Source organism: Pyrus communis, chromosome 16 (assembly GCF_041283825.1).
Source record: "Pyrus communis isolate YQ-2024b chromosome 16, ASM4128382v1, whole genome shotgun sequence".
NCBI lineage: Eukaryota > Viridiplantae > Streptophyta > Magnoliopsida > Rosales > Rosaceae > Pyrus > Pyrus communis.
In genome coordinates, this window is record NC_142580.1 from 18,993,009 (window position 1) to 19,010,522 (window position 17,514).

General features: G+C 38.6%; 1 protein-coding gene across 1 annotated transcript; it reads left to right on the top strand.

The window, feature by feature from the left end:
* The first annotated feature begins 3,201 nt into the window (after positions 1-3,201).
* LOC137731779 (phosphoinositide phosphatase SAC8) lies at positions 3,202-17,281 on the top strand. Its single transcript, XM_088687184.1, is given in 19 exon segments — positions 3,202-3,298; positions 5,354-5,476; positions 5,568-5,911; positions 6,210-6,425; positions 6,713-6,778; positions 12,702-12,789; positions 12,939-13,066; positions 13,148-13,239; positions 13,326-13,379; positions 13,943-14,018; positions 14,184-14,244; positions 14,356-14,418; positions 14,519-14,625; positions 15,240-15,326; positions 15,432-15,509; positions 15,805-15,869; positions 16,053-16,648; positions 16,787-16,880; positions 16,984-17,281. Coding segments are annotated over 17 exon segments (1,848 nt in total). The 3' UTR covers positions 16,156-16,648; positions 16,787-16,880; positions 16,984-17,281.
* Positions 17,282-17,514: the final 233 nt, after the last annotated feature.

Below are 17,514 nucleotides of genomic sequence, written 5' to 3' on the forward strand. Positions count from 1 at the left end.
TTAGGCGGTGGAGTACAGAGACCCACACCCTTGTTTGTGCTTGGGGAGAATTCAACCCTACTCTAGAGGATGTCGCTAATATTATGCATCTTCCAATTGTGGGTAACGTGGAACCCTTCCGTTACGTCATTCCTTCGGCAAGCACTGACATTTTTGATGTTTTGAAGAAAGGTGCTCCTACATCTCCGCGCAAGGCTTTTTGCTTCAACGGATGGATCAAACACTTTTGGCATAATAAACAAGAGTCGAACTGCAGGTTCAAAGCCATGTTGTGCTTATGGCTAGGTCGCTTCATCTTCTATGATAGCAAAGATACCTTTAGTCGCCAAGTGATTCCTTGGGCCATAGCAATCGTACGTGGCCAAGTGGTTCTGTTGGCTTCGTGTTCCTCCGGCTCCTCTACCACGAATTGGACCAGCTTCACACCTTGGAGGAGCAGTCACAGGTAGTGCCCTATTGAAAAGTTTTGTATGTGCTACCTTTCTTCAAATTTTTTTTGTGGGAGTGTATTAAGGGTTTGAAGATAACTTTTTACCCCTCTAGCGCAATGAAAAGCCGTTACATTATTGACTCTGCCTCTTATTTACCTAAGAAGCTCCCACTGGCTTGTCAATGGTTTGGGAAGATTCTTGCAAAGAAGTAGGACTTCCTAGAGCTTTTGGATGATGTGAACAATTTTATTTTTTGTTCAGATGTGTCAGTCCTCGAAGGTTTTTCCTCCGTGATGTTCTTTCATCGATGTTGCATGTGAAGATGATCAAAGTGTGATGTCAATTCCTCTTTCCGATAATCTAGATTTTCCTTTGCTCATCGAAAAATCATTAGTTGTGTTAGCTCTCTCAGTCCCTTTCAAAGGGGAAGATAATGAGGAAATGAGTGCAGTTTACTCTCTCTTCCGGGTGCGACGACAATTGGGTTTTGATTAAGGTATGCCAATAACTTTCCCTATTGAAGCTAAGACCTCTTTCAACAATCTGTTTTAAAGTTCTGTGTGTGAGCCTTCGCCATATTTTCGTCCTTTCTAGTACATTACCAATCGAACCTGAGTAAGTGGCATCTCTAAAGGCTATGCTGCTTACTGGTTGAAGAGTTTCTTTGCCATTGCCTGATGTGAAAATTATCTTGACACACAAATTAAACCCTATTTGTGACAATTGTAGTATATATGCAAGTAGGGATCGTTCTAACCGGGGATTAACTAGGATGCTAATCTACTTTAAATTGACTTAAAAACACTTAACTAGACCTATATGATTCAAAACAAATTAAAAAGACTCAAAACAACACAAAACAAGCAAATAGACTCAAACTAGACTCCAAAGGGTGATTTGGACGAAATTTAACTAACTTAGACTCAAAACACTAATTTGGACAGATTCAAACACTTTTCTAACTAATCTAACACACTTAATAAAAGGGGGAATTGACTTGGACGAAATTAATTAAATTGGACAGATTGTAAACTAAACAGATTAGGCACTAAATTAGGTGAATTGAATGGGAAAAGGCTAGTTAGAGGGTCTTTCTCCACACATGCACATATGTAACACAAATTGATTTCCAGATTTTATCCCTTTAAACCATGAATGACAATGCCCCAAATTAATTGTGAAAAACACTAATTAACTTTCAGATTTTCCTAGTTTCATTGAATTGGATGAAATACGCATCGACAATCAAATTATTCTTATCAAATTCCCTACATGAACTGCATAATAGAGATAAAATCAAAGATCATTAAGCTTTTTGAAAACCCTAAGCATTGACTAGGCATTCGTAACTATGAATTGCATAATACTCTTGCCTAGAAATTACTTAATACAATCATGACTAGTGATTTTTACTATTTGTGAATATAAGTTCATAACGATTAGGTGAAATTCCCTTATATCCTAGCATCAAATTCATGCATGAAAACTAAGTATGCATCCTTAATCAACACACAAGAACAAGTTCTCAATAAATCAATTAAGTAAATCACATTCACAATTCAAGAAACAAAATCTGGAGGAAATCAATTCATCTAAAACATATGTCCATGGCTTTGAATTCACCTCTAACTAAGAAAAACTTAGTTACACATGTTCATAACAATTGAAAAGCAAATTAAAATAAACATGGAAACGAAACGAGGGAAGAAAAAACTCCCAAAGTCTCCAATGGATGCAGATTCCTTGCGGCACAAGGGTCTCCTTCTCCTATGGAAGCCATGACACACCTTCTTCTCCCTAGGATTTGCGGCACAAGGTTGTATTTTCTGAATGGATGGTGTGTGTGTGAATGAATGAACGAATTGAATGATGAATGGCTGCCTAGGGTGTGTATGGGGGTGCGGCAACTTAAGGTCCCTTTATATAGTACTCGGCCAAAACCCTAGCAATCAGAATTTAGGGTTAAACCTAGCAGAAATAAGTGATTAGGGCCCCTAGGGTTGCGGCAAAGGTTGGGAACTTAAGTCCTAGCCCAATTGGTTTCAGATATGGACTAATACAATCCAAATCCAAGAGGAAAATGGGTAAATTAAGTCAGAATCCAATCAGAAAAAGGTTTAGGAATTTCGTCCAAAATTGGGCCTTCTAGAAACTAAGTGTTTTGTGGCTGATTTTGGGTGTTCTAGAAGGCATAAAAGGGGGAAAGGTGTGGCACCCTTTTAGGGTCAGATAAGGCTTCTAGAAATTAGGTTTTTAGGTCCACTTGTAGCTAGGATTAAGGTGGAACAAGATTAGGTTAGGATAAGATAGGATAAGGTTTGGATAAGATAAGGTTGTTAGGATAAGTTTCCATATTTCTTGCTCTTTCCTTATCTTCTTTGTCTTGAACTTTCCTTTTCTGATTTGTAGCATGTTTCTAACCTCTTTTGACTCCAAATTCATCCATCCACCTTGCTCCATATACAAGCTATCCATAATAAGCCCAAAACTGCTCTAAAAGGCTCAAAATTGCCTTTTGTTGCCAACTTTGTTATTAGGACCTACAAACAAACGAAAATAGCTTAAAACACTATAATAAGTAGTAATTAGCTCACTAAATGTAAGGAAATAACATAACTAAGTAGCATAAATATGCTCCTATCATTGCCAAGTTTCATGGTGACAAACAATCGCGGTTGTCTCCCAATGTTGTCAACCATCCCTGACAAGTGCTAGAGCCCACATCGGCTGCTTCCGGTTTGAAGCGTTGGTACCACAATTGAGGAAAGCAATGCTTTCGGTGATTCTTCCCAGAGCACGAAGAAGAGTAGAGCTGTCTAGTGTTGATGAAGGGAAATCTACAAGTGGAGGGAATAAGGCGGCTTCAGGTATATTTTCTTAGCTTGACTTATCTTGTTAACTTTCCTCTTGCATGCTTTTCCTAAGTGCTTCACATGTTGTGCCTAAGTGATAGGAGCATATTTATGCGACTCAGTTAGCTTGTTTTCTTACATTTATGTTGTTAGTTCCTAGTTATTTTAGTATTTTAAGCTATTTTCGTGTGTTTGTAGGTTCAATTGGCTAAAGTGGCAAGAAAGTGCAATTTGGAGCAATTTGGAGCAATTTTGGGCTTGGAATGGTTAGCACATGCCTGAAGTAAGGTGGATGGATGAAATTGAAGACCAAAGGAGGCTAGGAATCTGCTAAAGAGATGTAAGAAATTAATTCAAGATTTGGAAGAAAATGAATCAGCTACAAAGAAGGAAACATGAGTCAAACTTCCTTATTTTGACTTAGTCAATCCTAATATTTTCCTACTTATGTTCCAGCTATCAAAGGGGTTCCTAATCAATTTATGACACTCAAATATATGTTCTAGAACCCTAAATCCCATTCCCAAACTCAATGCCGCATCTCCCTTCCCTTTCCCTTTCCTTGCCGTGCAAGGGAGCACCTTTCCCTTTCCTATTTCCTATTTTCTGTCCTTGCCACACCCTTCTTCCCTTTTCTCTTGGGATTCTGACTTTAATTACCCTTTTTCCTTGAGGATTTGGGGTCTAAATCTTTCCTAAAACATTTAATTAAAGCCATGATCCTTTCCTTAAAATATTCACATTCTGCCGCACCCATTCACACATCATCACATACACAATTCTAAAGCAATCATCCACTCTCTCCACACACACAGCCGCACCAACCATTCAACCATCCTACATGCACAATTCCGCACCTTACCATTGATCCATTCTTGACCATAATACACCATAACCCAAATTCAGCCATTCCACACCTTTGTGCCGCAGCCTAGCAAGGAAGAAATAGAGGAGGAGCAGTCTTGGACGTTTTTGCCATTCAAGTTGGATTGTTGGAATGTTTTTAGGTGTAATATATCATTTGTTTTCAATGTTTAATTTAAATTCTCTTTGTTTTGCTGTGAACATGAGAGGCTAAACTTGTTTTAGCTAGAGGAGACTTCGAAACCATGATTATATTTGCAATATGAATTGATTAATTCCAGTTATGATTTCATAAATTATGAATGCAATTTACTTAACTATTTGATTAAGAACTTATTCTTGTATGTTGATTAAGGAGGCCTACTTAGTTTGCATGCATGAATTTGGTGCTAGAATATAAGGGAGTTTCACATAATCGTTACAAACTTATATTCACAAGTAGTGAAGGTTATTGGTCACAATCGTGTTAAGTTAAATTCTTGGCATGAGTATCATGATGTCATAGTTACGAATGCCTTGTCAATGCTTATGATTTTCACAAAGCTTAATGATCTTTGCTTGTGTCTCTATTATGCAGTTCATGTAGGGAACTTGGGAAGAATAATTTGGTTGCCGATGCGTTGTCCGTCTAATTCAATAACTTAAGGAAAATCTAAGGGTTAATTAGTGATGTCACGGTTAATCTGGGGTGTTGAGATTCATGGTTTATTGAAAAAGCAACTGGATATCAATTTGTATGCAAGTGTGTTATGTGTGGAAAAGGACCCTCTAGCTAGCTTATCACGCATCCATTCACCCAATTTCGAGCCAAACTTTGTTTAAGTCTTTAAGTTACTTGTTTTTACTTTAAATTCGTCAAAAACCCAATCCCCCTTACTTTGTTGTGTCAAATTAGTTAGAATCTGTCCTAATTTGTGTTTTTAAGTGTTTGAGTCAAAGTTAAGTTAAAATTCATCCAAATGACCCTTTAGAGTCTAGTTTGAGTCTATTTGATTGTTTTGTGCTATTCCAAGTCTTTTTAGTTTGTTTTGAGTTTTTTGAGTCTAGTTAAGTGTTTTTAAGCCTAGTTTAGTGTTTTTAAGTCAGTTTCAAGTAGATTAGCAATCCCTCATAATCCCCGGCCTAGAACGATCCCTACTTACATCTTTACTACAATTGTCAATAAGAGGGTTTAATTTGAGTGCAATCTTTTATCACATCACTCAGATGACGCAGTGAAACACTTCAAGCCTCAGGTGGTGAAGGACGGTCCACCTAGTAGCAAGCTTGACTCTTCCCCTGCTCTGAAGAAATCGAAGAGTGAAGGTTCCGCAGCGAAGCCAAAGACTGGTAAAAGACCTTGTTCCCTTGCTTCTTGCTCATCTTGCTTTGTGGCTTGATGCTAATTATAAGTTTTTTACAACAAAGGCTCTTACCAAAGAAGTAGTTCCTATTGGCCCTACTTGTAGGACTAAGAGTGCCAAAGTGCCTGCTTCTTTTGGCACTCCCAAGCCTCATGAGTTCTTCGATATCACTGAAGCAAGTGAGGAAAAACGGAGTGCTGGGGAAGCTGACGACGATGAGGCAGCTGGAGGAGGCTTGGCCATTGAGGAAAGTATCAATACAAGTGCCAAGTCTGACCTTGGAAGCGGAGAACATCTTCAGGCTTCCCTAGGGAAGGACACAGAAGGTGAAGAGATTGGCAAGGAGCCAAACGGCAAGGATGATAGTAAAGTAACAAAGGATGTTGATCTTGACGAAGTTGATGGATTTTTGAATGATGACGTTTAAGCGGAAATAGAAGGTATAGAGGTACATTTCTTCGTTGATGCTTGCCCTTGCGTGAATTTACTACTGTTTACCTTCTCCTTGAGTATTTGAATCTTGTTTAGACTTGCATGTGCATGTAAGAAGTAGCTAATTTCGCCTAGCATATTTTCTTCGTGTTTTTTCATGTGTATGTATAAGCATGTTGGTTTGTTGGAATTCCATATTAGATAGCTTCCGTGGGCTGTGCTACTTTGTGCCTCTACTTGTTGATCCGTTTCCTTACTTGTGCATATTTTCTCGTTTTCCCTCGTAGGTGAATACTGATGTTGTAGGGCCTAGAGTAGGTGTTGAAGCCCTCGGGAAGCTCAAGCATAATATCGCTAATGAAGATAGGGTATTAAATTCGATCGAGGAACTGATTCCTTCGAGCGAAGCTTTCTCTTCCTGGGTTGACTTCAGGGGAGTAAAGCTCTGTTCCATACTAGCTGAGGTGTTGGGCAAGTTCTTTGAGCGTGCCGGTGATGAAGATGTGAGCCTGATAGGTTTATCTTCATGCGTGGAATGATTTTTGAGGAACTGGGGACCTTGCTTTATGGCATGAAACATACTTCCCCATTGGAAATCATAGAGCACATGCTGCTATGTTGGCAAGACATGATTAGCGATGTGGTAGCTTTGGGTGTGCCAGTGGGTTCCTTAGTCGAGAAACTGGGAGAGTTGCGTGATACCATGTTTGGGCTTTGGCTTGAGAAGGATAAAGACGTTCTGGGTTAATTTGTTAAAGTTAGCAAATTGACATGTGCTCTTGAATTACAGCATAAGGAATTAGAGGTTGAGAAGCTCAAGTTGAAGAAGTTAGTATGCGGGAGCTCTATGGAAATAGTAACTTGTTTTCAACTTGTGGTAGATTAATTGCATGCTGATACCTCTAGCAGTTCCTCAGAAAGGTGGCGTTATGAGCTTAATTCCTCACCTTCCCACAAATGTGCACTTTGCATGACTGTTTGCATTTTTCTAACCATCGGCTTCTTTTCTTGGTAGAGCATGAACCTTGAGATGTTGAAGTAGCAGACCATGAAGAAAGTTGTTTTCCTCACTCCACTTTCACTTTTAGTTGTACTTTCCATTTGGACAGCTATCTTATTGTTTTTCAAACAATGGCAATAAGACTGCTTTGCTTTGCGTTTTGGTTATTTGCCTTTGACTTTGGCTGTTGACATTGAATTTAGCATGATGCTTGTGATGTATTTAATTTTGTAATGACATTGGCTTTCTTTTACTTTGAGTGCATGAGAATTTGTCGGATAAAATTCTATTTAGAGTTTCTAAGACATAGGTTTGAGCTTTTGCCCACTTTCCTAAGGGCAATAGGTAATCCTGCCACTTGGCCTTTTATCAACGAGCTTCCCCGAGGAAGATGAAAAAATGTTGCAGCCTCTATAAGGAAGTAGAGCAAGTTAGGAAAGTTTGGCTTGCTTAACATTGATAGGCTTAGCATTGATTAGCATTGATTTGCATCGGTACGCTTAGCATTGACTTGCATCAGTAGGCTTAGCATAACATTGATTTGCATTGATAGGCTTCGCATAACATTGATTTGCATTGATAGGCTTTGGCATATTGCATAAGTATAGCTTTTGGACAAGCTTTAGTTGCGTGACTCAAGGGTTTTGCATGGCGTGTTGGCTTGGCATGTTGCATGATCATTGAACATTGAGCAACTTGCATGGCATTGATAGGCTTGGCATGTTGCATAAGTATAACTTTAGCATGATTTTCCCTTTAGGGCAACTTGCTTGGCATGGGCTTTCCTTATAACCTTGGCATGATTATGTTATAACTTATTCAGAAGAAACCCTTCTAGTTACCCTTGCCAATGTAAAGAAACGAATGTACCAAAGATTTTGATAAAGTGCTCATTCATTTCATTAAAATTTGGGGTACATTAATTGCTGCATAGCTTGACTGTGCATGGCTTGACTGTACGGTTGTAGGCTTTGGTAACTTGTTGGTGGTATAGGGTTACTTTCCTAATTGCTTTTGCCCTATTTTCCTCAAGTAACTCAAGGTCTTTCCATCACCAGCTTGTGTATGCTGCAGCATCCCATTCCACGTCATTGAATGCTAAAACCCTTGCCATGGGCATCATCATTTCCACAGGGGAAATAGCTTCGGACCCATACACCAAGAAGTAAGGAGAAAAGCCCGTAGCGTTCCTTGCAGATGTGCGATGAGCCTATAGGACATCTGGAAGATGAGTGCCCCAGCCTCCAGCGTAATTGTGTACCATCTTGCTTAGGATTCTTAGCAGTGTCTTGTTTATGGCTTCAACTTGACTATTTCCCTGAGGATAGTATGACTTAGAGTAGCGGTGCTTGATCCCGTAAGCATAAAGTGTGGCACTTACTTGTTAGTTCACAAAAGGTGTGCTGTTGTCGCTCACTATCTTGTAAGGTATCCCAAATCAGCAAACAATGCATTCCCTGATGAAATTGGATACTGTTGCTCCTGTTGCTTTCCTGAGAGGGATTGCTTCTACGCACTTCGTGACTCAGTGGCTACTAGGATCCATATGTGGCCTTCGGAAGCTGGATTGATTGTTCTTATCAAATCAAGCCCCCAAGTATGGAATAGCCATGAAGTGCGCATGTCTTGCAGGAACGTTGGAGGCTTATGGGTTAAGTTTCCATGAACTTGGCATGCATGGCATCACTTGAGCATGTTGTGCATGTCTTCCCTCATATCCTAGGCTTAGTAGCTGCTTGTGCAATTTCTTTCGTCCTTGGTGCTCACCGCATTCTCCAGCATGTACTTCTTGCATGACTTATGAGGACTCGGATAGCCCAAGGCATCTCAATGGTTCCCCATTGAATCCATTCCAGTATAGAGTTGCCACATCCATGAAATACGTCTTTGTTGTCCCTTTCAACTTGCGTGCATCCCTGACATTGTTTGGCAGTGTTCCATCAATAAAAAAGATCAGGTATGGGGACCTCCAATAATCAGTGATGGAAATTGCAAATGCCTCTTCTGGGGAAAGTGTTCTACTGCATTTTGGATAGTCGGCTTGGATGCATGTAGCTTGTTGCTTAATCTCTGGCTAGTAGTACCTCTTTCTTTGTAGTCAGCGGTAGAGACTCACAACTTCATTGACTTCACATGTAGTCTCATGGGTCTCCTGCAACTGTTATTGTGCTTCTTTTTGTCTGAGGGATCGGGTTAGCTGATAGGAGCATATTTATGCTACCTAGTTATGTTGTTTCCTTGCATTTAGTTAGTTAATTACTACTTATTATAGTCTTTTAAGCTATTTTCGTATGTTTGTAGGTCCTAATGGCAAAAGGAGCAAGAAATTGCATTTTGGAGCCATTTGGAGCAGTTTTGGGCATGGATTGGATAGCTTAACTATGGAGCAAAATGGATGGACGAAATTGAAGACAAGAGAGGCTAGGAAATGCTACAAATCTGGAGAAAGAAGTTCAAATACAAAGAAGATAAGGAAAGAGCAAGAAATAAGGAACATTATCCAACCTTATTTATTCTATCCTAACCAACCTTATCCTATCCTATCTTATCTTATCCAAATCAGTTTGTGCCTTAATTCTAGCTATTTAGAAGGGATTAGATATACAATTAAACACATAACTCAGATTCTAGAAGCCTAATCCTTTATGTGCCGCATGTATGCCATTCCTTGAAGGTTTAGGAGTTGTAATCCCTCTCCTACAAAGGTGTCGCACCCCTTAGCCTAAGTTCTTCTAGAAATCTGCCCTTTATCCCTTCTAGAAGTCTAATTTCTGCCACAAAATACCTAGTTTCTAGAAGCCCTAAGTTCTGGCAAAAATTCCCTATCCCTTTCCCATTTGGTTTTAAATTCGTCAAAAACAATCCCCCTTTCATTTAGTCTTGTTATTTGAGTCAAAATTTGTTTTCTTTTAGTCTTTAGAGTCAAGTTAATTTTATTTTCACCAAAATCACTTGTGTTGGTCTAGAATTGAGTCTTTTTGAGTGTTTGTTGCTATTTTAAATGTTTTAAGTTAGTTTTGAGTCTATAGAGTCTAGTTTAGTGTTTTTGACTCTTAATTGTGTTGATTAGCATCCTTAGTTAATCCCTGGTCTAGAATGATCCCTACTTGCATATATACTACAATTGTCATAAATAGGGTTTAATTTGTGTGTCAAGTTAATTTTCACATCATTAGCATTCTTTCAGATAGGTGCTTGTACAATGTCTTAATAGCATTGATGTACTTTTTAAGGCATTTGACGCTGGGTTCTCCGCTTGGCTTGGAAAATTCCCTTCTAACAGTTTCCCTCCAGGTCGTCACCTTCTAAAGCTTCTTCTGGGAATGGTGCGTTAATGGCTGGGGCCTTTCTTCTAATTACAGCAATGTTGGGTTACTCTTCGACTAAGGTAAGCTTGAAGCTTGTCATGAGTTTCTCAGCTATAGTGTGGTATAATGACAAGGTTACTTCCTTCACCTCGAAGCTTCCTTGGACCTGGCTCAGGACCAAATTCGAGTCCCCTACGATTCTTATCTTCCTTGCGACCATTTCCATGGCTGTGGAAAGGCCTATGATGAAAGCCTCACTCAGCTACGTTGTTTGTGCATGGAAAGCTTAGCTTAAAGGCTAGGGCGGTAGCATGGCCTTATAGATTAATGAGTACAATGCCAGTTTCTCATCCCATGGTTGTGGAATAACCATCGAAATTCATGACCCATGGCTTATCTTCCACAGTGGCGACAACTATCTCTGGCAGCGCACCTGGGACTTCCTTGGAAATGGTGGCCTCTTCTTCTTCGGGGAATAATGCTATCATGTTTATCACAGCTTGGCCTTTGATAGCCTAAGGCATTACATATATAATATCAAATTCAGAGAGTTGGAGCAATCAATGAGTGAAACGGCTAGACAACATAGGTATAGTGAGCAAGTACCTTACCGGGTCAGACTTTACCATAAGGTGCAATTTGTGGGCTAGGAAATAATGGTATAGTTATTGTGATGTGTAGACATGAGCTAGGTAGAGGCGTTCCATCTTCTTATAGCGGGTTTTGGTGCCTTTTTGTTGTCTGCGGACCAATCTACTTCTTCCCTAGTTAAACTGCCTTGGGCAAGTAGGGCTCCTACTACAGTGCTTGTTGTGGCTAGGTAGAGCTTGAGCGGAATGTCTGGGATTGGTGCCTTCATGGTAGCAAGGATGGTAACTAGCTGATGGACTGGTTGATAAGCTTCACTTCATTCCTTAGTCCACATGAATTCCTTCCCTTTCCTAAGCATTTGGGCGAAGGCTCCTGTTACTACTGCTAATCTTAGGATGAAGCACCGAATGTAGGACAGCTTCCCCTTCAAGCTTTTAAACTCCTTTGCATTTGTTGAGGGGCATGAGAGTTTTGATGGTGCACACCTTGTCCAGATCTACATTGATGCCGCGTTGATGCAGTAGGAAGCTCAGGAACTTGCCTGAGGAAACACCGAAGGTGCATTTTTTGGGGTTCATCTTCAACCCATATATTTGGCATCTTCCCAGCACTTTCCTTAGCACTTCATAGTGTTCTTCCCTAGTCTTGGATTTCACGACAAGATCATCCCCATAGTCTTCCACTTAATTCCTCATCATGTCATGAAAGACTGCCGTCATTGCTCGTTGATAGGTGGCACCAGCGTTGTTGAGTCCAAATGGCATGACGGTGTAGTAAAAGTTTCCAAACGATGCGCTGAAAGTCGTCTTCTTAAGAGATCACTTCCGGTGCTGTTCACTTTTAATGAAAAACCACATTTATACATTTCCCTGGTACTATTCATTATACCTTTAAAAAAGGCTTTTCATTAAAAGGAGAGTTTTTTTTGGATTTTTCGTTAGTTTTCCTAAAAATTAACCCTTAATTTCAAAAATGTCAATTTTTATAAAAACTTTCAAATACATCCAAATTTTCACTTAAATAGACATAAATACCTCAAATTAAAAATTAAATAAATTAAAGGTTTTTTAGCTACCATCGCCTCAAGCTTCGATCCAACTCACCTTTGCTTCTACACTCCACCACCACAACCCTATCCCCTTCGACCCCCTCATCATCGACATTGAGCGCTGTCATGGTTATCACAAGTTGGAGTAGCAGAATTTCAATTATGCCTACTAATATCATTTTTAGTTTTAAATATAAGAATAGTTTTTAAAGTTAATCCACATGTCGTTATATGATTGTATTTGTGAGACCCACGTGGCGCCACATTATCACATTAATAGAGCAATTGACATATTTTTCATGAAAAAACTATAATGATCACGATGGACAAATTCAAAGAAAGACCAAACTGATTCACGATAGACAAATTCAAGAACACTATTATTGATTATCATTAATTATTAAGGACTAAATTAAGAAGTTATGTCAATATCACGAATCATTTTGGCTAAAAAACCTTTAATTTATTTGATTGTTAAATTTGAGAGTATTTGTTTGTATTTAGCTGAAATTTTGGATATATTTGAAAGATTTTATAAAAAATGACATTTTTAAAATTAAAGGTTAATTTTTTGCAATATTTAATAAATACTCCCCCGAGGGTTTAACCTCCCCATCCACCCACCCACAAAAACCCAAAAACGATGACTTGGCTTCACACAATCCCTTCACTTGGCAGCCTTGAGACGTGTTGCCCGTCATCTAGGAGAAATTTTTAATTGTGACGGAAATATAAATGGTATACCACCACATGTTTTTATGTAAATGATGAGAAATTTTATTTTTTAAGTTTAACATTAATATCTCACCGTTTAAACAGTGAGACATGATCAACACTGGAAAAATCTCTCGTCATCCAGGTAGCCCCAAACAAAACCTCGACGATATACGGAGTGGCGGGAACGATCAGATTGCTTACAGGTAAGTCAATTGCTTGCTTTTACTCGCTTTGGAGTATTTCGAAACGAAAATGTGTAACTTTTTTCCGTTGTATTGTATAAATCTGTGGATTGAATGGCTATATTTCCAGGGAATGGTGTTTGTTTGCTGAATTGATGTGTTTGGTGCAGGAAATTATGCTCTTGTAATAACTTCGCGGACGGAAGTTGGGACTTATCTCAGCTTCCCTGTTTATCGAGTGACCTCGATGAGGTTTCTGTCCTGCAACGATGGTATGAAGAATTCAACTGCTCAGGAGGTAAGGGTTTTGATTCTTTTCATTCGTTAGCGAGTTTGAGAGTGACTTGGGATGTTTTAATTTTGTGATGTGTTTGTGCAGAAAAAGGATGAGACGTACTTCATGGCTCTGTTGAAAACAGTCCAATCAAATCCGGGGCTGTACTTCTCGTACAAGACTGATATAACACTAAAGTAAATTCTTATGTCTATTTATGTATCTATTCGGTAAAGTGTTGTATTTGTTTATTTAATCATATATAATTGATCATTTCTACCAGCTTTCAAAGAAGATGTAAGTTAGTGGAAGGATGGATGGCCAAACCAATATGGAAGCAGGTTAGTTGGAAATTTGGAATATTGGGTTTATCGGGACCTGATTAGTTCTTAAAAGTGATTCATGTTATATACATCAGGTGCATATAAGCATATATATTGTCCACGCGTTTGGTTTACTAGGCATCCTCAACTCTTTCCAATTCAGAGGGTTAATGGGGAAAGAAAGGAAAACCGCCCTAAGGATTTGCCAACTTCTGTGTTTTTGTGCACTAGACTTATCTTTTGTTCTCAAGGTGAAAGTTTCAGCTCAATAAAGATGCCTTCTCAGTTCATATCCTTGAAAACATGCCATCCTTTGTGCAATTTTTTGGTTGTCAAGAGATTCTCCCTTCCCCTTTATCCAAAGAATTTTTTTGTCAGCACTAGAAGATGAGAAAGCATGAGTATCGAGTCAACTGACACACCATATCATATGGATGTTTATCAGTTTTTTCTCTTAATGCCATTTTAGCTCCTATCAAATGTTTACTTTACACATTATGATCTATGACTAGTAATTGCTTGGTAGTTTTTAACATTATTTGTGTTTTCAGGCTGACCCTCGATTTGTTTGGAACAGAAATCATTTGTGTTTTCTGGCTGATCCTCGATTTGTTTGGAACAGAAATCTTTTGGACGAACTTATCAAGTATAAGGTTAGACTTTCCATCTTTGAGGTCATAATTAGTTAAACAATTTAAAGTATTTTCTCGCTTACCGCCACTTAATGTATATCTTTAAGGAAGAACAGCATTTCCAAAAGTCGTCAGTTCTTCGCGCACAAATTTTATTGCTAATGCTCATTAATTTTCTCATGGCAGCTTGATGGGTTCATTATTCCTCTAGTACAAGGAAATATCCTGATTTACTGATTTCTTATGTGTATGTCCCTCTCTCTCTCTCTCCCTCTCTCTCTAAGATTGAGACTCAGAGTTAGGTGAGTAATATGTTATGGTGTTCCGTGACCTACATTTAAGCTTCCAGACTGCACAGCTAAAGCTAAAGGCTTATCTGCCACACTTACGATGGTCTCAAAGAGGTGTACCCGGCGTCTTGGCACAATCTTATAGAGATGATTGATTCTTGTAGTCACTTTTGTGTCCGTATCTGCATGTTTTGAAGGACTTAAACATGAAACACTGTAATGTGGTCGTAGGGACAAGAATGTGGAGAAGAGGAGCCAACCTTGATGGAGATGTTGCTAATTTTTTTGAAACTGAGCAGTTGGTGGAGATTGAAGGTTTCCAGCCCTCATTATTGCAGGTAATTCTCATATGAAGGTTCAGAAAAGAAATGTGTGCTAAGGTATTATTGTATCGGAGTATTTTTAGTTACTATTATATTTCTTTGCCTAAATAGGACATTAGCTTATATCATGGTGTCATTGTACATGTGATCAACTAAGTTGGCCGAGGATTAAACATTTGAGAAAAGTATATTCTGTTGAGAATGAATCCCATATTGATGGGAGGAGGGACCTTGCATGAGCTTATAAGTAAATTGGGCTAATCCCCATATTGCAAATTGGTTTTATGGTGGAACCTCAACTTTCTTCACATTCTGCGCTCCTTGTTGATATGAGAAATATCATAATTGTAGAACTTTGTCATTCTTTTCTGAGGTTTATGGACTGCCCCTCACATAGATGAAACTTTTGTACAGTTTAGCAAGGATAGATTGGTTTTTGCCAACTTTTATACATTTAGAGAACTTTTTCAATACTATACTTTCTAAATATGCAGGCGCTGTTTCACTATTAACCCTTAAGACTGATAATAGATTGGAAGTTTTGTCATAAATTAATTCAAGAAGATTTATTTATCTATTCCTTTTTTCTGTATAAAAACCTTCCATAATACTTTTGATATGTTTTTCAGATTCGAGGTTCAATTCTGCTTCTTTGGTAGCAAATTGTTGACTTGAGCTATAAACCACAACTTAGGATTATTACTCATGAGCAGAGAGTAATTTGTCGCCAGAGATGCAAATCCATCCCTTTTTACTCTTTTCTGGCTTCATGGTACAGTTCTTGTTAGAGTAGTTTCTGAATTTTCCCAATCTACTTACAGTCAAATGTTGTGGAGCACCATTTTTTTGATCTTTCCCAAAGATATGGAGAGACAATGGCAATAGACCTAACTGATAAAGTAAGGGTTTCTTCTCTTTTTAACGTTTTACTTTGAATTTAACAATCCTTGAACACTGGTTCACCTTTACGTTAAGCTGAAAATTTTGCAATTTTTTTCCTTCAAATTGTGTTTGTACGATATGCTCACCTTTTTGTGGCTCTGGGATTCGCTAAATAAGCAATGGTGTGTATAACTCGTCCCAGCTGATTGCTTGTGCTACACAAGTTTTACTTTTTTTTTAATTGTATGCAAAGTATATGTTGTTTCATATACTTCCAGTTGTTATAAGCTTTCCATTTATTGTTATTTGTAGCATGGCGATGAAGGTCAACTAAGCACGGCATTTTCTGTTGAAATGCAAAATCTACCAAACATGAGGTGACAATTTGCTTACTTATGTATGCAACTATGTTGGCTCCCAACTGAATCATTTTCCCACTTCAAGTGGATTCCTTTTTTGTTTTCGAGGTTGCTTAAAATGAAGTCAGTTCTATTGGTTGGCATTGGGAACAATGTCAGAAATGAGATTTTGTTCTCAACTTACTAGTGTTTTTGTAGCAGATACGTTTCATTTGACTTTCAACATGTATGTGGTAACTCAAACTTTGAAAACCTAAAGGTTCTATACGAGCGGATCTCAGAGCCATTTGAAAAGCAAGTGTAATGAAAGCGTAATATCTGATTGAATTAAGTATGCCAAAATCCAGGTATGCTGGCAATATGTAATACTGTTTTTAATCAAAACTGTTCCAGCTGAGCAGATACTTCCTTGTAGATGCGAAGGGCAATATACTTGAGGAGCAGGACTGCATTGATTGCCATTGCAGGAGTAAACTGAGATTTGACATTCAATTGTTTACTGGTTCTTTATTTTGTAGAGTTGCTTGGCCCAGAAGTCTCTAGATGCACAGTTGCAGAGGACTGGAGTGCTGGATTCTTCTGAAAGCATTTCTATGTTTGCTGAAGACTACCAAACATTTAGAGCATGTATGGAATTATTCGTGTCATGTATCCTATCTTTCATAAATGATCAAACGATGTCTATAATAAGTTGTTATACTTATTCTCAATTCCGGGTCTTTGGTGTGGGCGGAGCAAGGTGACGAGATAAGCCTCGACTACGCAGGGACATATGCCCTTAAAGGGGACCTGGTTAGGTAAATTCAACTGTATAGTATGACTTGAATCATGGACTACACACACACACACACACACACACACACACACACATATAATGTAATTATGTATATATGTCCTTTTTTTTCGAATCATATTCTGGATCCATATTACCGCAGATAAGGGAAGCAGACATTTGGAGGAATAATTAAAGATGGGATGAGTGCTCTTTCAAGATATTTTTTGAATAACTTTCAGGATGGCATTCGGCAGGTAAACTGCCTCTCTTTGGCAAATAGAGTATTCCTCATCTGCATGAAAGCAAGTGACTTCCATGTATATATACTTGCTTGAAATAAGTTTCAAATTTGTTCAGGATGCTATGGATCTTATCAGTGGCCGCTGTACAGTTAGAAGGGATATTTCACCATCGCGGGCTGAATCTTTTTCTGTACAATGAATCTTTCAAAGAAATTGAAGTGCCTGAAGTCCTTGTCTGGTTTCATATATCCCTTTGTTATCAGTTGTACAGATCCTGGGTAGGATAATAAAATCTTGGTCCATCTTCTCGGAACCTTGATATTTTAGTTTATGATCGTTTGGGGAGTACCCTTATGGTTCAATTGCATCTCATGAAAGTAAATTTAGTAAGAAATCATGCCTACTTTAGCAAATACGAGCGATATTTAATGGATATGCCTTTAGTAACGAAAGGAGAAGTAAAATTCAATTCTAGCAAACTTGATGTTTGATTGGCCAGCTTGGCATGTAATCATCATTAGTTGGCCGCGAATGTAGGTGACTTGTGCCGCTTTTAAAATGCCTTCACTGAATCTATGGTCAAGTTTTAAGTGAGAACAAACATTGCAGTATCTACCAGTGGCATCAAAAAAGGTATTACTATTAT